This window comes from Apteryx rowi, unplaced genomic scaffold (assembly GCF_003343035.1).
Source record: "Apteryx rowi isolate R43461 unplaced genomic scaffold, aptRow1 scaffold_245, whole genome shotgun sequence".
NCBI classification, from domain to species: domain Eukaryota; kingdom Metazoa; phylum Chordata; class Aves; order Apterygiformes; family Apterygidae; genus Apteryx; species Apteryx rowi.
The window spans coordinates 761,014-783,978 of record NW_020448808.1 but is presented as its reverse complement, the minus strand read 5'-3'; the positions used below and the strand labels follow the sequence as shown (position 1 = coordinate 783,978).

Here is a 22,965-nt window from a genome sequence, read left to right as displayed (position 1 = left end):
CAGGGAAGCAGGGTGGGGGGTCCCTGGCCGCTGCCGCAGAGCTGCCCTCGCAGCAGGGGCTGGTTTCATCGTCCTTAAACACGTAACTGCCCTTTAGGTGACAGGAGCTGCCCCGATTGCGACTGCGTCAGCAGCCACTCCTGGGGCTGCACGGCTAGCCAGGCTGCGCAGCCACGCTGGACCGCGAGGCCGTGTCCGYGGTGTGTAGCGACTGTCCGCAGTGTGCAGCGCGCCGTCGCCCTGCCTGCCTTCGCCTCTGCGCTTCTCCTTCCTGGCGCAGAGCTGGTGAAAACTCCCGCCGAGGAGCCAGCGGGAGGGAGAAAAACCTCCCCTGCGTGGAGCCACACGCAGGCCTCGGCCTGGCAGCCGTGTTTGTGTGCATCCCGTCGGCTCCAGATGTGTGGTGCCAGGTATGGTTGCTGTGGCAACCTGAGCATGTTTCAAATTCCAGATGGTTTGAATGCCCTGAAGAAGCTTGTCCCTAAAAATAGAAGCAAACCAGTCGCTGCCTCTGTACCTGCCCAGCTTTCCAATAGCTATCCCTGTTGGTATCTGACATCCTTCAAAGCAGCCATTCCAAGCAATTTGTTTTTGCTTTTTTTTTTTTTTGTGAAGCAAGCTATGGGTTAAATTATCCAAAGACCTTTTGTACCTTCAGTTTGCTTTTCTGAATTATCAGTCTGTTTGTCTCCTGTGCAGAGGGTGTGCTAGTTAGATAAAGCCACATGTTTCTGTGGGACTTTAAACTTCCAAGTGTGACACTTCTAGTTAGGTATAACTCATTGTACAAACTCACTTAAAAATATGACCTGTTTATGCAGGAATAGGGAATATGAGTCACAAGAAGAAGGGATTTCTGTCTTATTTGTGTTTAATTATTCAAAACACAAATATGATGGTTTTGAACTAATGTTAATGAGTACAAGGGAGTGATTATTTTATCTGCTTTGCTTTCTTTGAATGTTGTAGTCATGTCTGAAAAAGACAGTAGCGAAAATCTGAAAGAGGAAGCCTCTCATGAAGATGARAATGAACAGAAACCTGAGGAACTTGGCTCCACTGAGAGTAGTGAACGGGGAGAGCAAGAGCGTGGACCTGTGCCTATGACTCGGAAAAGACCTGAACCTAAACCCCCAAGTCAGCCTGCTGCCACAGAGAAAGCAGCAGCTGAAACACTCAAGGTACATTTCTGTGCTAGCTCTGAACCACATGACTTCAAGTTTCACGGTTTTATGCACAGAATTCTGACTGTAAGCCTTGCTCCCCTCTGAAAATTCACACTTCTGTTTATCTGAGGGGGAAAAAAAAAAGCTTCAGAAAAATCACACGTCACAGACTGCCTGTGTTCCCCTTCTCGCCTCACCATACATACATGGATCTCTGTTTTCTGCTTTTCTTCATTAAAGGTCTCGGATTCTCCTGCTGCAGCTCAGACAGGGTGGGGATACTGGGGAAGCTGGGGGAAATCACTTCTCTCCACTGCATCTGCTACTGTTGCTACTGTAGGTAAGGCTCTTTCTGGTACTTGATAAATATTTTATCTATACTTCAGGTCTCCAGCTAGTGCTTTTGAGCTTGTTTCAAGACAATGGGATTTCTGCTATATAAGCAAGCGCTGGAAAATTTCAAGAGACCTGCCTAAGTAATGGGGAAAATCAGTACTAAATAGTAAAATGAGACTAAGGAGATGTATACAACAAAAATTACTTTTAAGATTTTAAGATGTTTGTGTAATTTTCAGATGACATTTAAAAACTCTTGCAACTTGATGTAAAAGCTGAGATGAAACCTGAATTCATTACACTGCTGGACAGCAGTAAGTTTTAGTGCTGACCAACTGTGCTTTGAACAGCGGGAGGCCAGAATAGTAAAAATGGATATACAGCCGTGATCATCCTCTTGTTCTGCTGAGGGATTAAAAAAAAAAATACAGTTGTATCTAATGATTAAAGTAATATTACTGTTCTCTCTAGGTCAAGGCATTTCAAATGTCATAGAAAAAGCAGAAACATCCCTTGGGATCCCTAGTCCTAGTGAAATCTCTTCAGAGACTAGAGATGCTACAAAAGGTCAGTTTTTATTATGCAAGAACAATACTGGAATGTTTCTCACAACATATCACCCCCCCCAAACAGCACCATCTTACTCTGCTTCTTGCATATTGAGGTAGATACCTCTTTATGTGCTAATATGATATTCCATTGCTTACTTCTGCTAGCCCTGAAAAGTCTTGCGGATAGGAAAGCAATCCCAATTCTAGYGCTGCCCCTGGCTGACATGTGATGTTTGTTAATTTTCTCCACTCTGCAGCTGAGAGGATCTTTCTTGGGGAGTGAGGAGGTTAACTTTCTTCCTTCTAATGCAGGAAGCGAGAATCCTGGTGACAGCAGCACAGATGCAGTTGATGATGGCACTTCCTTTCCTATTGCTGGGGCTCTTGGAGTTTTATCAACCATCTCTACTGCTGTCCAAAGCACAGTGAGTGAGTTGGGAAGGGAGGAGCAACAGGGTTAAGAGAGCTTTGGGKTTTTTTGCCTTGTTTGAAGCCTCATAACAGGAAACCTTTAATTCTGGCTTTTGTGGGATGATTGGTGAGAGGCTCTCTGAGCCTTCAGACACTCTTCATTCTGTGTCTTGCTTCTAACTGGCACCTTATGTGTAAATTGTCTTGAATTTTGGTAATTTTGAACTAAATAACAAAGAAGGCCAACAGAAGAGAGTGTGATGTTGTGTGTATTTTCACGCAAGTCACCTCTGTACTCTCTTATCTCTGACCTTTTCCTTTAGCATATTAGCCCAAGTGCAGAGTCAGACTAATTCTTGGAATAATTCCGCTGACTTCCACAGAGCTGTCTAGCAATAACATCCATTCTCCTGTTCAAAAACTTCTGTGAAACTAGTCCAAATTGCTTGAAAATCGGCTTGCTTCTGTGACCATGGGAAGTGCACTTCAAAGGAACCCATTATCCATAGAAACTGCACTTTTGTGATCTGCTCTCTTGTCAATTTGCCCGTGAATCTGAAAGAGATACAGATGGAAAGCTTGCTTCTGTTTCTAGGGCTTGAAGAAGAGTTTAGCAAGCAAAGTCCACAGGTCTAGTGTTTTTTCATTGAATTGTGTGTAAATTTAGGATGACTCATATTGCTGTGCTGAGAACCAGCTTGTTCACAAAATAAAATTGCTGCAGCTGTCTGAGTGCTACATTAAACTGTTAGATGATTGTGTATTGTAGCTCTTTTCATGTTCTCCTGCTCTCTTTGTAGTGATTAGGGTTGAATYTGGGGGTGACGAGGTCTGATTTGACTTCTGTGTGAGTCTCTGGCCTATAGCACTGCCAATATAAATCCCCCAATTTAATTTCTTCAGCTGTATAGTCTTCTGTGACTTATATGCACTGTCTGTATCCAAATCTACTTCCTAGGGAAAAAGCGTTATTAGCGGAGGTCTAGATGCCTTGGAATTCATTGGGAAAAAGACAATGGATGTGATAGCTGAGGGAGACCCAGGTTTCAAAAAAACAAAGGGCCTAATGAACAGGACCTCTACGCTATCTCAGGTATGGCAGTTCCATATCAGCTCTTCATTGGTATCTATCACTTCTTTCTTCTCTTGTGGTCCTGTTATTAATCAACCATTTCTTATTGTTGTGCCAAAAGCCTTGTCCTCCCTTATTCTGTATCTTCAGGCACTGACCTAAGTCCTTTGCTTTTCTTTTTCAGGTCTTACGAGAGGCAAAGGAGAAAGAAGAGCAGCAGACAGCTGCTGAGGTTACCATGGCTACTGAGAAGAAAGCCCATTATGGGTTACTGTTTGATGAGTTTCAGGGTCTTTCGCATCTGGAGGCCTTAGAGATGCTTTCCAGAGAGAGTGAATCAAAGGTAATGGCCTTGAGCAATTTTCTCTCTATTTTGAGTTCAGCTGAGCAGGAATAAAAGAGAAATATATGTACATACATGCAAAATCAAATACTGAGAAGTCAGGACTTGCTACAAAATGATTGATTACACAACTTTACTTTGGCCCCTACATTATGATCCACTTGGCAGCATTATGTCCTGTTTTCAGCACATAGAGCCATTCTTTTTAACCAGCCAGCCTTACTTCCTGCATTTCTTCAACAACTTGTCCCAAGTTACCCTCTCCTCATACCCACTTATTTGCTGCCTTGAACAGGKGAAGAGGAGAGCATCGCAGGTACAACAGAAACTGTCCCCTCTGTCCTGGGGCAGAGAGGAGGGCAGATCAGCACACAATCTCAGAAATAATTCCATTTTTCATAAAAGAAATTATTTGAATAACTGCTTAAGAATCCATTTTTACCTGAAGAAACTTTGCAAGTAAGTTTCCCCCCTTCTTCCTTACCATAGAAAAATGCCCCTTTTTCACTAGTATGAGTCTTGATATTTTTACATGTGATGTAAACCAGTGCTGCATCTTCAATCTTGTTTTCCTTTCATGTTAGATTTATGATTCTCTCTTTGGCTGTCCTGCCCTGACTAGGTAAARTTGGTTCTAAATGCCCTCTCTGGGGAAGAGTTGGACACATTGAAGGAGGAAATGGAGCAGCTCAGAGAAGCATTTTCATTAGCTGAATTCTCTGAAGAAGAGGAGGAGGAAAAGAGGGGTAAGAGTCCAGGCTTCAACTGAAATTCTCAGTGCAGAACCAGCCAGCCCTGAGATCACTAGCAGTGGGCATGATGCCATGGTTAAATTATTCTTTAGCTGTGTGCTTAATCCCAAAGCCATCTGTGGCCAGGAGCATGACAGGTAGCAAAGACCTTCTTCTCTGGAAAGCTGCAATGTATTAATTCTGTAGCAGGGACTTTTCTTTGCCAGAGCAGAATTAGAATTGCTTAGCCCCTGGACAATTCATACGATGAACCTTACGCCCAGCGGCAAGTGCAAAGATTTGCTGAGCTTCCCTGACYGTAAGGGAAAGCCTGTGAATAGAGTTGTCCAACCTGCGGAAGAGGGAGAGTGATCTTATTTCTTTAAATAAGCATTAGCCACACAGACCAAAAGACTCAGAGGTGCCTCCATGTGCAAGAGCCATCTGATTCTTGAGGATTATGCAAATTTAAATGTAAATCTCTTGCATTGCTTTTACCTAAATGGCTCATCAGGGAGGGCTCACACACCTGCACTTGCTACCGTTTAACGTTTAATGTATCTTTTATATTTGCACATGATGGATCTCACAGCCTTCCCCCCACTGTTAACATCTGCCCTGTCATATATAACGAAAACCATTGGCTTTAAGTGATGTTTCAGACCCTCCAAGGTGATGTGCAAGTTAGTGCATTATAAAATACAGGGTTTGTTTGGGTTATAGACTACCTGTAAAAATGGAATTACCTTAGCTAAAAAAACAGGATTGAGAAAGTAAAGGCCAATCTTCTGGCACTGGTGTCTCCACCTTTTCAGAATTTGCCTTATAAATTGTATTAAAAAGACCAGATTTGATGTATCCTTGCCTGAGTGAATAATTTAAAGTAGAATATGAAACAGTTGGTAGACTTGTGCATTGCTAGTTGTGCATTAAAGTGTCACTTATTTCCTGTATCTGTCCATTGTATGTATTCTTTAAACTTTCCTTTCCTTTAGGAGATGAGGAGTTCACAAAGGAAGTAACAGAGCTGTTTTCAGAATTGCATGTCTCCACAAAGCCGGACAAGCTGATCATGGTGAGTTATTTCCCATCTTCTAAAAGGTGGAGAGCTTCCTTGTGGGAACTGCTTCTCAGTCCTGCTTTGCTTATGAAAGTGTGAGAGGCATGAAGACAAGCTATGTCTTGGAGACTRATACCCAAAGGGATGGGTCCTTTCCTTTGGCCTTACAGGGGCAAATTCATGTTCTCTAAAGTATCTGGCTCTGAATCAGTAAGCACCAGTGTGTCTCTGCCTTGTCAGAGAGCAGTAATGTCCAGTGACAAAGACAGCTAGGAGCAGTAAGCCTTCAGCCACCACAGTGAAATCATGCTACAGTCATTAATTGAAGCCCTGGTCTTGGTTCAAGGCAGCTGATTCTTCACTGAATCACAGAACAGTTGAGGTTGGAAGGGAGCTTTAGAGATCATCTAGTCCAACCCCTCTGCTCAGGCAGGGTCACCTAGAGCAGATTGTCCAGGACCCTGTGTTCAGAAATTGGTATGAGGAAGCATTCCCTTCTTGTCTTTTTTCCACTACCCTTCAGATCCACCAAGTGGCAGCAGCATTCTGCAGACACATTTTTAAAGTGCTGCTGCTAGTCATGGCCTTGCCRGTAAACCCCAGTATGTGGTGCTACAGAAATGATTGCATTCAAGTACGTGAGAGCAGCAGCCAACCCTCCACAAAGTTCTGAAGGCGCTAGGATCGTTTGTCCTGGTTCTTCTCTCCAGCACAGGAGTAGTAGTTATCTCCTTCCTCGAGGCAGATCCAGTACTCCATGCTTTGTGGTGAGCAGGAGGGATTCATTCCAGGCATTAAATACTATGGCACATCCTCATACAGGTGAGGACATCTGCTCGTGAATGGATAGCACAATTCAACATTGATCTTTCTAAAGAAGAAGACGAGAGTGAAGAAAACCAAGCAGAATCCAGAGATGGTGACCATGATGCTAAAAAATCAGTAGAGGTAAGTGAGCAATGGAAGAAGAGGATATCTAAGAGCAGATTGTTTGTCTGGCTGCTAAATTATAGTTATGATCTCAAGAGTTTATGGTTTTCCATTTCTGAATGTAGATTCTGAGGTCTGAAAGAGCAGTGTGGTGGTAGTATATTGTGCARTTTATTTGTTTTAAATAGTAAAAGCTGCTGGATTTTGTGTGGCATGGGGGATCTTTTTAACTCTTGCAGGATATTCATGCATTTGCCATTAGAAGTCTGGCTGAACTGACAGCATACTCCATTGAAATGTTTCACAAAACTGCGGCTTTGTTCCTGCATGGTCAGAAGAAAGAGGTGACAGCCACAGACCGAGCCAAGTCCCTTTCACAGTAAGTTCATCTTTTAACTAATACATAGCATATACTTATGCAGAACTCTTGAAATTCTCAGGACTCTTGAATTCTGCATGCATGTTCTCAGTCACTATGTGTGGCATCACTGTTTTCCAGCAGAATTCAGCTGTCCATTTCTCTTTCCAACATAAAGACATTTCATCATGAGAAAGAGGAAACTGAGTTGAAAACTCTCATATATCCAAGAAGAATATTTTTTTTGCCCTAAGCTTGTGCTAGTTAGTCAGATATACAATATTTAAAATGTTAGAAAACAGTTGTATACAAGTGATTCTTAATTACCTCTTTACTAATCGTTTAGCATATTAGGTAGGTAATATTGTGAAATTATTGGACTAGTTAGTGGACTAATATTACCAGTAATGCATGACAGAAGAGGTTTTTCTCTATGTCAGGAGATACTTGGCAAGTATATGAAATAGCTAATACTTTCTAATTCAGAAAATGACACTTATCAGTAATAAAGCAAGTTAGTACTGTTCCTTCTTGAATGGATGTTTGTATCCTCTGAACAGTGTTTCCTATCTTCAGCTTCAATTATTACTATGTTTTATTTTTTTGCCACCTTTCCCCCCTGTAATTTATTTTGGGAACTTCAAGATCCTCATACACTGTTTAAATGTTATACATCAGTTTTCACTTGATTTTAGCTTTATATTCTTGGAAACAAGGTATTTGTGTTTTAGAGGAACACCAAAAGAAAGTGACTCTCTGTAGAAGGTGTTTTACTATGTAGTTTTTCTAATTTTCTTCCACAGAATAACAATTGTGCTGTGTAAAGAGCTATCAGCTTTCTCTAAAGAGTTTACTACATGCTTAACGACTGCAGGGGTAAGAGTTACATCATAGTTCTTAGGGATGTTAGCTGACCACAGCCTTGGGATTTTCACCACAAAGTGCTTTTTGTGCTTACTCATTTATACATGCAGATTTTTGCTCTGTGAACTCATCTTCTAGGTCAGTGTTCCCCAAACTGTGGCAGCTGAATGTATCTTGAGCTGAATGCATCCTGTTGTGTTCAGTCTGGCTCAGAAATGGGGTGGGGACTGGTGCTGACAGTGTTCATGAGACAAACGAAAATAAGATTTGTGTTCCTGGTAGATCTTTACAAAACACTCAGGTGTTATTGAAGATAATCACTATCTCTAAATCCTCCAACTGTCCACAGTTCATTTGAAGATGCAATGTGTGTATTCATATAGGTCCTGCTTTGGGCTTATGTGGGTTACTTTGTGCTTATTTGCATGCTAGGGGGCAGATTCTCTGCAGCTTGTGACTCGGCTTTTCTGGCATCAAGGGAGCAATAGTGATTTTAAACGTGCTGAGGATTTAGCTCAATCTTGCTTGAAGAAATGTGATCAAATTTTCAATCAGGATAATGTATGTCTGATCTCTGCAGGTCAAAGAGAAAGCAGATGTGCTTAATCCCTTAATCACTGGAGTCTTTTTGGAGGTCAGTTATGCTAATTTTAAAACTTTAAGCTAATACTTAGATATACTAGTTCTTCCACTTCAATATCCTTATGCATACCAAGTTCTCTAACTCAGATCTAAGGTTTAGCTTACCTGTCTGATAACCTACCACTCTTAGTAAATGCCTAAGAATAAATTTGCACAAGACATGAGTTGTTTAGTGAAGAGTGAGCTGTATTGTGGTCACAGCTGACAGTTATAGGTCAGAAGATAGATTAGCTGTTCAGCAGTCTAGATTTCCAGCATTTTAGTGGGAATTTAGATGCCTGAAGTCAAACCTTAGACAAGGTCATAAATTACTGTGTAGAAGTCCCAACACTTCCCAGCTGTTCTCTTGCCTCTCAATGCTTATAAACTTCTGAGATATGGTGGGAAAGCAATGTTTCCTGTTGGTCTCTTCTTCCTTCCTGCCACAGAATGTCTGTGCTTCCCTTTGAAATAAATAGTTTTCATCTGTTATCCAAAATAGTATCCTACATTTGGACTGCAATGGATCTCGTATAGCAGCTTTAAATCAGCTGCTTTTTTTGTCTAGTGGGACAAAGCCCCTCAAAAAATTTTACTAGAAAATTCGTTACTAGAATGAAGCCTAAAAGATGCAACAAGCAAGGCTTCTGTTTCTTATGTACATTAATCAATGTTGTCTGAAATGAATATATGATTAGTAAAGCTGATTTGGTAGCGTAATTATTCATGTATGTGTTTTGATTTTGTTTTCATAGGCTTCAAACAGTGCTTCATATATCCAGGATGCCTTCCAGCTCTTGCTGCCTGTACTGCAGATCTCTCTTATTGAGGCTAGAACGGAATTATTGCAGCAATAAATAATCCTTCTAATTAAGAACTTTCTGACCTTCCCACTTCATAGTTTCCATGCTGGAGAATGGTATAATGGCTGATATTAAGGGGAAAAGTTAACTCTGATCATTGCTACTACAAGAATGGTGATTAAATGCAGACTAGCAATGACAGCTCTGCAGCTCACTGAGAGATGAGATTAGCATAGTTCAGACTGGTGGACAATGTGAGAGACTTAAAGTGCAGACTGCTTCCCTGTTTTCATGGACTGTCTGTATCTTTTCACTGAAATCCCTCTGCTGTATGTGTTAATAAGCTCTTGGAGAAGCTCTCTGGACTGTGAAGACAATGCTGGAGAAAAAGAGTAGCAGCTGGCTGGTTAAAGACTTAGCTAAAATGATGGTGTGATTTTTAAGTTAGACGTAATTAGGTTCCTAATAGCTCTGTGTTGGTGTTGAAATGAATATTGAATGGGAGATGCAAAAAAAGTAAATACTTATGATTATGAACCTTGCAATTCCTAGGTTTGAGAGACTAGAACAGAGAGAATTCCGTATGCTTTATCGAAGCATTGTTGCTAAAGAGAAGCTCCAGCTACTTGAAAATGTCTGTTAGTGACTCACGGATGTGGGATGGGGACTTTGGCAAGGCCCTGTTTCTCCTCCTCTTGCAGAATGTTGTTTCAGCAAGAGCTGGGAAAATGCTGGTCTGGCCCTAAGAATGTGGTAGCTTTGCTTTATAGCAATAAATAAGAAGTGGTTAAAAGGGGTTGATTCCTGTTTGGGCAATTTAATGAGATAATTTAGCATGAGGGTTCCCTTCTTTTAATGCAACTCGACATGTCAGTGACGGAATGTGTTCACAAACTCAGGTACCACTTTTCTTCCATTTCTGTGTAAAAACACTATAATGCAATTCTCCTTCTTCTTGGAAGATGTATTGAAGTGAGGGGTGGGGGAAGCAATTTGACTCTGTTAGTGGGAGTCCTAATTTGTCTCAGAAGCTGCTCTGCATATGGTGTCTTTTTCTTTGTGCTGTGAAAAGTTCCCTGCTTTGTTCCTTTTCACAGTTTTTATCTTTTGAGCTTCCCCTTTGGGAGGGAACGACCTCTGTTGGAATCACAAGAGCAGAAATGTACAGCTTAAATGGGACTTAAAGAAGTCCAGAATAGCTAACCATAGGTGGCTGACTATCACACCTTCCTCTGTATTTGCTCATTGGTAACAGTGATGCTCAGATCTCTTTTTTTAAAATCCTCTGGGTTTTAGTACGTCTTGCAAACTTCTGCTATACTGAAGGCTTAATGCTCCTCTGCTCGATTTGTGCAGGAGGGAAGTGTTCTTATTATTGGAATACCTTTTGGCTAAAGCTTTTCTGATATGGAAAAACCTTTGCTTTAGTCCTGGTTAGGTTGAACAGATCTCTGAGAGCCTTTTTTTGTTTTGTTTTTAAAGAAAACTCGGCTTGAAAGAAGTGTGACTGGGGAAAAAACTCTGCACTACAATGAACTATATTTTCTGTCTTGTTTATGTTGATAACATTATTAAATCTGTTTTGACAACTCTTTTGGTTAAGAGCAATCAGGATATTTCTGGGGAGAAGGGGRAAAGAAGGAAAGAGTGTCCCTTTGTTGTTTGTGGTGTGAGTTTGTGGAATTTTGTTGTTGTTTTGGGGGCTTTTTTTTTGTTTGCTTCCCGCCCCTAGCCGTGGCTTTTAAGGTAGGGCCCAGTGCTGCTCTGGGGTAGGTTCTACCAGGCCCTTTCTCATGGCAGGGTAACATCTCATAGAAGAGAGGACTCTAAACCCAGGCTGGGAAGCGAGAGGTGAACAACAGTTACTGCTGAGCTCTGAATTCCTGCATCAGTGCAAAATGTCGACTTTGCTGCTTCTACTGCAAGCTGAAAAATACAGAAATGTCTGAAGAGAGGAAATAAAGATAAAGGATTTTTATAAAGGAGCAGCTGCTTTTTCACAGGTAGTGTCTACTCAAGCTAACCTGTTGTCCTTAAGGGTAGAGTAGCCTAATAATTAAGGGGAAAAATCATTTCCTTTAAGGATGCGGGTGGTAGTTCTCTCAGTCATATGCTCAGCTGGATTTTGTTATCGCAGCAAATAACCAAACGTGCACCAGCTTCCCTTGTGCCAGTACAAGGAGTGCAGTAGATTACCAACAAAAACAGTTACACAGTTGCTGAAATCTTCCTACCCAAAGGATTCATCAGAATTTACCATCCAACTGACTGGAAGCCTTATTGTTTGGCCCTGCCTTGTGCATGAACCTAATGAGAGCTGGCAGTAATTTGAGCACTTCTCCTATTGTCTGGGGAGGTGAGAGGTGGCTGAGAATAGATAAGAGTTAGCTAAGATGCTGCCAGTGACTGGGAAGGGATAAAAGCCTGCTACAGTTATTTCCTTTGGAGAGAATCTGTAACTTGCAGCTGTAAAAGCTGCTTCCTGGCAGCTGCTGTGGATAGGTGCAAGAACAAAAAAAGGCTGGGACCTCCCCGTGACAGTTAGGGACTTGTTCCCTGCACTTGCCCAGCCAGATTTCAAGGGACTCTTTTTTTATTATTATTAAAACACATGTGGAGCAGCAGCAAAACCTTTGACACAGGCTGGATGAGCAGTTGTCCAGCTCATTCTGAAGAGGCAGCAGCCACATAGCCAGGGAAGCTGGTGGTGCCGAGCGAGGGGGCAGCTGTACCAGTTGCCCCCAGTATGAACGAAACAGTCCGTCTCCAAAGCAGGAAAGGCAAAAACTTGTGGCGGGAGGCAGCAGAAAAGCTGGTATTTCACAGGTGCACACTGAGTGGCGAATAAGCAGCGGTCTACAGCGATGTGATTTAAGCAGAAAGATTTGTCTTCTGTAGCCAAAGGCTCCTTGGCACAAAAATCAGTCTAGCGTGGGAGGGTGTAAATGTCCAATGCTGTGCTAATTAATGGTTTGGGGGAGTGTCAGTGGGTTCCTTGCACCTCGGCACTTTGTCAGCAGCTCAGATGTAGCTGTGTGCGCTGGTGTTTTGGGTGCTGGCTGGCAGGTCGCCTTCTCCAGCTTTGGGCCCGTGACCAGTGCTGCAGGGGAGAGATGACGGCATGCATGTAGCCAGGAGTGGGGTCCGTGGCCCCAGACCCAAGCGTGGTCCTTCCCCCCCGCCCTGCCGAGTGGGGGAAACCAGCGTGATGCTGTAAAACACCCGTGGTCGCAGCCCGGCCTCGCGCATGGGGCCTGCCAGCTCCCTGGGGCCACCCGCTTTGCGGCACTGTGCTCCAGGGAGCGACGGCACCTTGCCAGGGCTGGCACCTTGGCTGCGCTAACAGGAGGATGCTGAAGCTGTGACGCCCTCGCTGAAGCATTTTGAGAGCCTGGCCGGAGCTGTCAGGGAGCGAGGGCTGCTGTAATGAGGTCACCGCTTTAAAGGGAGGAAAAAAAAGCGAGTGCTGTGCTGGGCAGGAGGATCCCGGCACAGAGGCGGCAGGAGCTGCGCGGCCGAGGGGAGCTGGACACCGGCAGTCCCGAGGCCAAGCCTGCTCCGGACCCCCTGCGTCCCGCTGGGATGGCGTTAGAGGGAGCCACCACGCGTCCCCGTGTCCTGAGGGACCCCGTGCCGCCCCGGCAGCGGCCCTCCCTGCTTGCGGGCTCACAGCAGCACCCGCACCGTGCCCAGTGTTCACCTCCCGCTTCGGTCCCATGGCGGCTGCGTCCCCGGGGTCGGGATTGCTGCAATCATTTACTCCGAGCCCAGCCGCTGGCCGCCAGCAGTTCCCCCAATGATGTGTGGGTGAGCTAGAGCATCTCCCCAGAAAACACAGCCGCTACTGACTCGCCACTGCCCTGGCTGGGCTGCTCCGGGTTTATCTCCCCGTGCTGTTGAAAACACCTGCCTTATTTCTGATCTAGGCTCGCCGAGGCAACTCTCTCTCGCTCTGTGCATATTCGGGGCCAGCGTGGGGGCAGGCAGGGCTGCGTTCAGCTCTGAGTCGGGACGTGATTTGCACCRAATGACTTGTGCTCAGCTGCCGCCTTCTCGCACGAGTTATCCGGAGCTAGTCTCGCTCCAAGGGAGGCGACTCCACCAGTGCTGCAATTACAGCTGTAAAATTGCTGTGGGAGCAACTTAGTTGTACAGTTGAAGGGTTTAAATGGGGCAAATCTTGTGGGAGAGGTAATACCTTTCATTAGGCGGAGAAAACAAATTAGCTTTCGGGTACACAAGCCCTTCTTAACACTATTGTGACGGTTATTATCCCGTATTGGTGCTATTAGAAACGAGGACATTGCATTAGAGGGAAGCACGTTCTGCAAGTGTTTCGACCTGCTGGTAACTGCTCTCTGCTGACAAGTATTTGTTTAATGATATGTTGGAGCGAAAGCCAGCAGCAAGGACGAGCGCGGAGGGYGCTGCGAGTGCTGAGCACTGACTTGCGCTGGGCCACCTTGCCCGCGYGGCGCAGCCTGCAGGGAGCTGCTGCTGGCCTGGTGCCTGCCCACAAGGCAGGGGACAAGGACCTGGTGGAGATTTGTCCCCTCGTGGTTTTTAAGGACACCCCCAAATCCTCTCATCTCTATTTCAGACAGGGTCCTGACCAAAGGATGTTCCTAGACTCAGCCTCAGGTGCCCTCCCTGGTCCCCATGGGTGTCTCCTGGCCATGAGAGTTGCCCCAACGTGTTTGCAGAGGGTCAGGAGATCCTGCTGCTCCTGCCCACGCTGGAGGCAGCAATGTCCGTGAGGTTCCTGTGGGTGCGAACGCGACTGGTCATGTTGCCGGGGCCATGCGCTGTCTGCGGCGGGCTGTAGAGCCAGTTCTGCTCCGAAAGTGGGACTGGGGAGGAGACCGCAACACTCAAATACCCAGAACCGCGGGCAGCRAGGCACCGAGGAGGCCACCTGCCCTCTCCCGCTCCAGGTAAGGCGCTTTCCTGCCCCCTTCGTGTCGCTGAGGGGATTTACAGCCTCGCTTATCAACTTCACGGGCTGCCGAGCAGAGCGGAAATGCGGGAGCACCTCCCGGGACAGCAGCTGCTCTGCACACCCGCTGGACGGAGACCCCTTCGYTGGGAAGGACGGCGGGAACGCCAGCCAGTCCTCCCCGGCGAGGCGGGAGCGGCACCAGTGTCGTGGCTTTAAGCCCGTTGAGCCTGGGGGGAAAGAAGGAAATCTGCGCTATCACATTTGGTTCGGTTACGAATATGCAAATCCGCTTCGTTAGCCAGCATGGTCCCATGCACACCTCGCTTGGCTCGTCCTCAAAGAACAGCCGTGGCGGCGCAGCGAGGACCACAGCGCTGCCGCCCGGGCGTGCTGGTTTGTCCGCCCGAGCTTCAGCAGCCTGCTCGCCTGCAATGCCTTGGCGGCGGACGGGGTCACTGAGGCTCGGGAAGAGGAACAGGCAAAACGGGATCTGCCAGGCTGGCTTCGGAAAGCGTCGGCAGCGACCGTCTCGGCCAGCACCCAGAGCGGGCGCTGCGAGCGGCGTGCCGGGCCGCGGGAATCGGTGCCCTTTCTGGGGAATCTGCCGAGCTGGTCCCCGGGGACAGGGCTACCAGCAGGGTGGGAAATTCAAGGTGGCGTTTCTCAACGCGTGCTGGGGCGGTGTTGCCCCCTCGCAGGCCGGGCGGCTGCGGCTTTGGTCGGGTCGCCCATCTCGCAGCGCTAAGGCCGGTCCGTGTCCGTACGTACTCTGGGTAGGTCTGTGCCTTTCTATCTGCTCACCTCCAGGCAGCAAAGGCATAAGCCGGGGGCGTTCTTTTGTTCGTGTTTGATTATTTTTAGTGATTTTAGATTTAAAAAGTAATCATTTCAAATTAGTAGTTGCCCTTCTTAATTACGGAGATGAATTAGGTTACTATTCATTATTAATTAGATTTTAACTTTGCACTGATGACGCCTTCCATCAGCCACTCGGCGCGCTCCCGCCCTCCCCGGGAGCCGGGCTGCTCGCTGCCCTCCCCGAGCACCCTGCCCCTCCTCGCCGACGCTGCCTTCCRCCCCCCGGAGCAGCCCGGGGCTCTGCGTCGCGTTTAGAAAATACAAATCGCTGTTACCGGCGCGGGCACTACAACCAGCCCTTCTAAGAGCACAAATACCATCCACAGATCATGTCATCTTGTGGGCTTTAAAACACGACTCGTAAGCACTGACACCCTGCCTCCATCCATCGGCGCTGGAGCAGAAGCTGTTTAATTACCACCTCCGGAGGGGGAGGAATGACCCCGCTTCCCCCRCGCACGAAGCAGCCTCCTTTCCTAGAGCCTGCTGCCTTCCCTCGGCCGCAACTGGCAATTTTGCCATTTGTGTATGACGGCGAAGGTTTGACCTGCCTGTGCTATTGCTTGGACTTTGCTCCTGCTATTTTTAAAGAAAGCCRTCGTCTTTCCTTCGAGATTCTTTTTTTTCCCCATCTGGCGCCTTTTCAGGCCCTCAGTCAATGCTCCGAGGTTTCCTGCTGTTGCTCCCGGCTTCCTCTCACCCTTGCTTGCTGCTGCCTCTGCCTCCCTCCCTGCCAGCCACCCTCTCCCCGAAGGAGGTCTCCTTTCTGCTGCGGCTTCCCGAGAGCCCCAGAACTCCTTCTTCACCGATTTGCCCTCATTTCATTCAAAAGATTTCTGTAATTTTCACCCGCTCACAGCCGAGTTTGGAAGTGGGCTCTGAGGCACCTGTACCCCCGCGCACGTTTGCCCACCCACGTTTGCACGTTGTCCCGTCTCCAGTCGCTTGGCTGATTTCTCTTTGTTGTAGGTGTGACGGTCTCGTGCCCGGGAGCCGGCGGCTGCTGCGAAATGTCGACGATCCTGAAATGTGAGTGTGCGGTGGGAGCCCCCGGGCTGCGGGGGGACAGGGACCCCCCTCGGTCGCTGCAGCAGGACCCGGCCGGGGGTCTGCACCTGCTGGCTGCTGCACGACAGCAACTAGCCTTGCTCTGTGCCCTGGTGTAGGGTTTGGACGGGAAGATAAAGACAACAGAGAGAGGGGAAAGGACAAGGAGGAGGAGAAAGAAAAAGAGGAGAAAGAAAAAGAGGAGGACAAGAAGAAAAGGAAGAAGAAGAAGCAGGAAAAGGTAGGGGAATAATGGGATTTTCTGCAGATCAGCTGGTGAACCGCTTGCCAGAGGGCTGTCAGCCCCAAAGTCCCCAGCACCTTGCTCAGGATGAGCCTGGCGCTTCCCAAACCAGCCAACACGGGGGCCGTGCCGGAGAGCCCCGGTCCGAGCGTGCGCCTGGCCACGGGGCGCCCAGCACCCCGAGCACCGCTGCCGGCGTGGCGGGACGTGAGCGGCGCAGCGCTCCCAGGCGGCTGCCGCTCGGCACGGGGGGGGGACAGCCAGGCTCTGCAAGCTGTTAGGAAGCACCTGCCTGAACTGATTTACGTCCTGGCCGGGACAGGAAGCAGTGTGTGACTCCGGGTGACCCCCCACCTCCAGCAGCTGGTACCGCACCAGCCGCAGCCTAGAAATCGCACCATGCGCGTGCGTGGCTTTTCCATGCAGGGACGGCTTTCTTTGCTCCTGCTGTTCCCAGTTAATCCCCGCTCCTTTTCCTCCCATTTCAACCCCAACGGGACTGTGGCCAGCAACGCTGTGCCTGGCGGGGCGCACCGCGCGCAGCTGCAGAGGCCTCCGCAAAGCGACGGGCGCTCGCGGGGCCATGGCAGCCGGTGGCAATGGAGGCATGAAGGCTGCCTCTGCGACAGCCCCAAGACCCAGCGCCTCTGACTCCAGCTCTGGCCCCAAATGCAAACGGGATCCTGCGTGCCGGGGTGCCCGGTGAGGCTTGGCTGTCCCACTGTAACGTGTCCTTCCCTCTTCACCCCCGCAGGGAGACAGGGAGGCGGCGGGCAGGAGCAGCAGCAGCTCCGGCAGCGATTCGGAGGAGGTAACTCAACAACGAGCTCCCTGCTGGGTGATGGGCTTGAGCCTGGGCTCCTCGCTCCAGCCCCAGCCCGGGCTCCCCACTCCAGCCTGGGCCACGTCCTTCCGGCGGCAGGAGAGACCCCCTCTTCTCTGCGGTATCTCCTGCTTGCGGCCAGCCTGGGCAGTGAGCGGCACCCGAGAGAAAATCAGAGCACGTGTTTCTGGCTAGCCCGGGCTGCTTTGCTCTCCTCCTCCGGGCGTTCGCTGTGCTGGGCGCAGGCAGGGTTCAAGCTGTGTGCAGGGCGCCGCAGTGTGAGCTCGGCCTCCCTGGGCGCGCTGTGGGGTTTTGCGAGGCTGCGAAATGCTGGCACAGAGATCCCGGCTGGCATTCCCCGCTCCACAGCCCAGCTATCCTGTCGCGCGTGGATCCCCTAGGGTCTCTGTGCATTAACCCTCGTATGGGTGCTATTAATACCCAGAGGATGGGACACAAAACACCCAGCAYCCCCCTTCACGCGGGGCTGCTTTTCTTTTCCCTCCTCCCCCAGGACCGTGGCAGYGACAAGGAGGATGAGAAGGAAGATGAAGATTAGCCTTTCCGTGCTGGAGTGACGGTGTGTGGCCTGAGCGCGCCGGGGAGGGGGATGTAGGCAGCAGCGCGTCGCAGCGGGACCCGGGCCGCTTCCAGTCAAATAAAGGTGGTTTTGGGTGCCAAAGAGAGATGCGGTTTATTCCTCCAGTGAGGCTGCGTCCCTGGTGCTCTCCATCCCCGCGGCAGGCCCTGCGCTCCGTCTGTCCGAGCAGCCGCCCGGCGCCCGGGCTGCGCTCAGCTGCTGCAGCCGCCCGCGACCCCCAATTTATCAAAAACGCAACAGCCGCTGCCCGCGGGCGCGCTCAGGCGGAGGCTGGGCTCCTCCTGGGGCCGGAGCCGGGGAAAACGGGAAAAATGAGCCGTCACCGCCATCTACCGGGGCCGGGGCCGTGCGGCAGCAGGGCCCTTGTGTGAGGCTGCCTCGGCGCCTCAGGCGGCAGCGGGCGTAAGCGAAGGGCGGGCTGCGGGGTGCTGCGCGCGGGGTGCTGCGCGCGGGGCGCAGGACGTGGGGTGCTGGGTGCGGGGTGCTGGGCGCGGGGTGCTGGGCGCGGGGTGCAGGGCGCGGGGTGCTGGGCGCGGGGTGCAGGGCGCGGGGTGCTGGGCGCGGGGTGCTGGGCGCGGGGCGCAGGACGTGGGGTGCTGGGTGCGGGGTGCTGGGTGCGGGGTGCTGGGCGCGGGGTGCTGGGCGCGGGGTGCTGGGCGCGGGGCGCAGGACGTGGGGTGCTGGGTGCGGGGTGCTGGGCGCGGGGTGCTGGGCGCGGGGTGCTGGGCGCGGGGTGCAGGGCGCGGGGTGCTGGGCGCGGGGTGCTGGGCGCGGGGTGCAGGGCGCGCTGCCCTTCGTCGCTGGGACGGGCATCGCGCCGGGCCGTGAAGCGGCGTCTGCTCCCCTCCGCAAGCAGCGAGCGATGCCTCCGGGCGCCCCAACCCGCGCAGCCCGGGGTCCCCGGCCCCCCGCTCCGGCTGCCTTCGCRGTCCGGCCCCGGCAGCAAGCAGGGCCCGCAGAGGAGGTTCGGTGCAGCGCCAGAACCTCGACTCGTTACAGATGCTGGCAGCACTGAAACAACCCAGATACTATTGCCGTAAATAAAAACTGCAAAGCAAACTTTAAGCAAGAGCTCTTGCCACTGCGTTGCTGCCTCGATTCGTTTTTTGGCAAGAGTCTAGGTGTTTTTAAGGGTATTTTGCTGAGCAAAGCGGGAAGGCAGAGCTTTGCTGTTGACACGTTTCAGACAAACTTCTGCTTAAAAGTCAGCGTCACGGAGGATTTTACTTGAAACCTCAGAACATGGCTTCAAGATATCGTTTTCATGGAACAAATGCAGTTCTTGTGTAATCACAGCAAGCGGCAGGAAAGATGCTGAGGAACGTTGGCCTAATTATCCAGCACAGAGATTAAAGGGAAAACACAAAGCCAGAAAAAACAAGCAAACCCCAAAGCTGAACTGGGTTTCAATACATCGGTTTGGCTGCAGCAGGGGAACAGCAGTGAAGTGAGCAAGGATGCCTTCATGTAAAATACTGCTGTGCAGCCACCCCACGTCCCCTTCGGTGCCGCACACAGGACTCTTGTGCAAGGCACAACCTACTTCCAAACATGTTCTCGTTTTATAGCGCCCTTGGGCCAGACTCCCACAGGATGGAAAGCTGTGGGAATACATGAAAGGGGAGGCCCTGCCTTTGCTTTTTAAGTTAAAAGTTGGAAGCTTTTTAAGGGTGCTGTGCCAGGTCATATTTTCTGAGATTGAACATGCCTGCAGATGCTCAGCCGGCGTGGAGAGGCGTTGCATCGCAGCGGGGTGAGCGCCTGCTGTTCGGCTGATGGCGGGTATCTTGCCCGGGGACGAGCGAAGGAGCCAAGCTAAAACTGCGCTCTGCACCCGTGCCCAGCCGCCAGCTCCCCAAGCGGGCGACGCTACGTGCGGCTCATGCGGCCCCAGCACCTGGGTGTCCTCCGAGCCCACGGGTGAGCGTGGGGCCGGGGCAGGCGTGCTGTTTGCTGCGTTTCACGGTCCTGCTTCAGGCCACTGCGCTGAGCTCTGCAGCTAGAAAATGGGCAGCCAGATCCCTGCGGCGCCAGAGCAAAATGCGAAATAAGCCCAGGGACTAGCTAACAGCCGAGTGCTTGCACCGGGAGCGGAGGGATTCGCCTCCCCGTGTCCTGCTCTTCGTCCCAGGTGCAGCTCTCTCCCCTTTTGTGTCCCCAGGCTGCCGCAGTTCAAACCGATGAGGTTTCCTCCGAAAGCTGCGGGCAGGAGTGATAACTGCCTCAAACCATCCGGAGCCCTGATTCTCCTTGCCTTTTGGYGCTGGCTTGCATCCAGGTGATGCGAACGAGCTTTGCGTCCGCCACGTCGGTTAGGGCTTTAAAAACACTTAGCGGAGGAGGCAAAAGGCGAGCAAAACCCTTGGCTTTGGGGGCTCCGGAGGATGCTCGGCTCTGCCACGGGGGCYGGCAGGGGGCCGGGCGCCCTCCGCGGGGCCGGGAGCCGTGGCACCCACACGAGGGGCACCCGGGAGCTTCTCCGGCGCCCGCTGGCAGAGCTGAGCATCCTCTGGGGTGTTCAACCGTGTAATTTGCTTGAAGTGCCGGCGAGGCCCGGCGTGGGGATGGAGCCGTGCCGGCAGCCCGTTGCGTAAGGCTTGCGGAGGGGTGGAGTAGGGAAACTGGCAGCCTTGGAGTTACTTAAGCCTTGTTTACATGCGTTTACTCCTCTTTATATAACAGCCTCATCTTCTCCGGGAGCAGGAGGGCTTGCGCTGCCCCTGCTCACGCTGTCCCGGGGTCGCTGCAGCTGCCAGGAGCCTGGATGGCACCGCACGGCGCTCAGCTCGGAGGGGTGGAGAAGGAGCTGATTTCCATGCCATTTCATGCAGAAATGCCCCCGAGTGCAGTTATTTTATATAAATACTGACGATGYTGGAACAAAAAAGTTGGCTCTTTATTTTGATATGAAATTATTCATCTTGCATCCGGGGGCTGCATTCGGTAAACCTCAGTGTTTTATGACATAAACTGTCCTATTACGGAAACACATTTGCAAGCTTCTCTAAGGTAGAGATGAAAATGAAACCTTTCCTTGTTCCCAAGTGACCTTCTCTGTGGAAAATTTCAAGCCGTTTTTTTTTTCATTCCACTAGAAAATGGAAACAGTTAGAAATCCTGACTTTCCCAGGAAAGCTGATTCCTGCAGCCCTGCTTATGACCTGCTAATTGCCACAGAGCACCAGGCAGAGATTTCCTATAAGCCAACTCTTCTATTTTTGAGCTAAATAATAAGAGCAAAAACAAAACAGAACATGCATCTTGCAACCAAATGGTGTTTTTGGAAGGTCAAATCTCTGCTTCCCCTTTTGCTTCCTGAAGAGCGCGCAGACTCTCTCTTCTCTACACCGAGTCCTTCTGCAACTTTCTCTCATTCTGAAAATCTGGAAATTCTGCTTTTTGCTATGTTGATTAGCACCTAAAAGTTATATCAGAGCTTTACTCACTGCTCGGGATTCATTTTCATAGGAATGATCCTGAAGCRGTAAATGCTACACTTTTTTACAACACCCTCTTCTCCCCTACAAGCCCTTTCTTCTAGGATTCCTGCATTTGTTCTTTCAGAAGAGCACAGATGGGTCTTCACTCCCAAAATGTAACCACAATACATTTATAAAATCCACAAAGAAACGGTGGCAGGCTGATCGTGAAGGCAAACTCGCAGTTTGCTCCAGGAGATTCGCCCGGGACAGGGTTCTGGGTGACAGATCTTCCCCGAGCTAATGACACTAACTGGACTCCTTTAAGGGCCGTGCCGCCCGTCCGTGCGTGGTGGAGGCAAAGGCCACGCTGGCTCGGCAGCCTGGCGGCACAAGCACGCGATTCACCCGCAGGCCAAAGCGCACAGAGAGGTGGCGGCAAACCGCGCGCAGAAAAGGCACCGCCAGGTACTCGTCCGCCCCCGGAGCTGGGCAGCTGTGCCGCTGCCGCAAGCCGGGCGGCCCACGATTTACGCTCCCCTTGCCCCAAACCCCCCCTAGTCCCTGTGCTTGGCGGGAAGGGGGGCAGCTCCGCACCGAAGCCCTCCGCATCGCTCCTCGAGTCTTCGAGGTGCTTCGCTCTCCCCCTTCCTCAGGTCTCGGCTGCAGTTTGGGTGGCTGGAAGAGGTTCCTGCTGGCCCTGCAAGAGCTCTTGTCCTTGCGCAAGAAGGACATCGAATTATCAGGCCAGASGTAGCGATAGAAATGCTGGAGTTGAAGGAAGAAGGACCAGGTTAGAGGAAGAGGAAGATATGCCCGTGAAAGCTCATCTGGGAAAAAAAGATCTGCGCAGAGGTAGACAACGGCAGAGAGAGGGGGAGCGACGAGCCGCCCCGCTGGGCAGCACGGCCTGGGGCAGCGTGCTGGTCCTGGCGGCTCTGGGCTGCTGGGCAGGGCATGTTCCCCGCAGGAGCACCCAGCCGTAGCCCCTCGCAGCCCTGCGCGCCCTCGCTGGGCACCGCCGCGCTCTGACGCCCCGACAGCCCCGCTGATCCCAGCAGAGTTGCTCCCAGATGGCGCCTGGTGAATTAGGAGCTGGGCTCCTCCGACATTTAGCACCCTCCTTTGACTCCTTCGGGCAGGGAATGAGCAGGACGAGCTGGGCACCGGACCAGACCCGGCCAGGGCAGGGTTAGAGGGTAGATAAGAGGGCAGGATAGAGACATCACTGCAGACGAGGGCCCTGCCATCCGCAGCCGCCCTGTCCCCTGCTCGTCCTCATTTGCAGTTTCCTCTGCGGTGCCTTTGACAGGTGGGTGGGAGCGAAACGGGAAAAGCAAAAAGGGAAGAGATGAGGGAGGCAGCACCTACTCTTCCTGCTGGGGCAAGGARCCAAGAGCAAGGGCTGGCACGGGAGCGGGGCGGCGCAGCCTGGCGAGTCCCCACGCGGCAGTGACGGCGTCACCCCCGGCCGCGCTTGCTCAGGCATGTGGCTGTACAGTAGCTTGTGAACACCAAGATTTGGCTGAGCCCAGCGTAACAGCCGATTACAAACGAAACACAAGATGGTAGAGTTCCTGAACGGGCCCCGCTCCCACATGCTCACCGGTCTCGCAGTGTTATCGGAGCAGCTGTTGCATTTCTCAGTCATACTCAGGCCATGGCTTGCCTGCTCGGGAACAGCAGGTGACAGGGCTGCAAGGCTGGGCTGGTACACCCTGTGCTCTGCGCGCCCACGGCGATGGAGGCTACCTGGCTCTCAGAGCAAAGAAATGCAAGCAACAGTGC

General features: G+C 50.6%; 1 protein-coding gene and 1 long non-coding RNA gene across 6 annotated transcripts in view; both read left to right on the top strand.

The window, feature by feature from the left end:
• FAM114A2 (family with sequence similarity 114 member A2) overlaps positions 1-16,225 on the top strand; it is a 16,755-nt gene extending 530 nt beyond the window's left edge. For 3 of the 5 annotated variants that reach the window (XM_026066621.1, XM_026066619.1, XM_026066618.1), the window contains exons 2-15: positions 98-410; positions 970-1,181; positions 1,407-1,506; positions 1,974-2,069; positions 2,366-2,478; positions 3,423-3,557; positions 3,721-3,879; positions 4,502-4,625; positions 5,606-5,685; positions 6,493-6,618; positions 6,840-6,979; positions 7,762-7,834; positions 8,403-8,456; positions 9,199-10,840. In XM_026066621.1, coding sequence (XP_025922406.1) covers positions 972-1,181; positions 1,407-1,506; positions 1,974-2,069; positions 2,366-2,478; positions 3,423-3,557; positions 3,721-3,879; positions 4,502-4,625; positions 5,606-5,685; positions 6,493-6,618; positions 6,840-6,979; positions 7,762-7,834; positions 8,403-8,456; positions 9,199-9,300 — 1,512 coding nt within the window. In that variant the 5' untranslated portion in view covers positions 98-410; positions 970-971 and the 3' untranslated portion in view covers positions 9,301-10,840. Of the gene's footprint in view, positions 1-97; positions 411-969; positions 1,182-1,406; positions 1,507-1,973; positions 2,070-2,365; positions 2,479-3,422; positions 3,558-3,720; positions 3,880-4,501; positions 4,626-5,605; positions 5,686-6,492; positions 6,619-6,839; positions 6,980-7,761; positions 7,835-8,402; positions 8,457-9,198; positions 10,841-13,846; positions 14,181-16,012; positions 16,073-16,209 lie in introns of those variants that run through there. The other 2 variants (XR_003253610.1, XM_026066622.1) reach the window with 2 other exon arrangements.
• Positions 16,226-16,305: 80 nt separating this feature from the next.
• On the top strand, positions 16,306-17,825 carry LOC112966477. The gene is made up of 3 exons (XR_003253611.1): positions 16,306-16,331; positions 17,089-17,145; positions 17,672-17,825. It is a non-coding gene; the product is annotated as an uncharacterized LOC112966477 (long non-coding RNA).
• Positions 17,826-22,965: the final 5,140 nt, after the last annotated feature.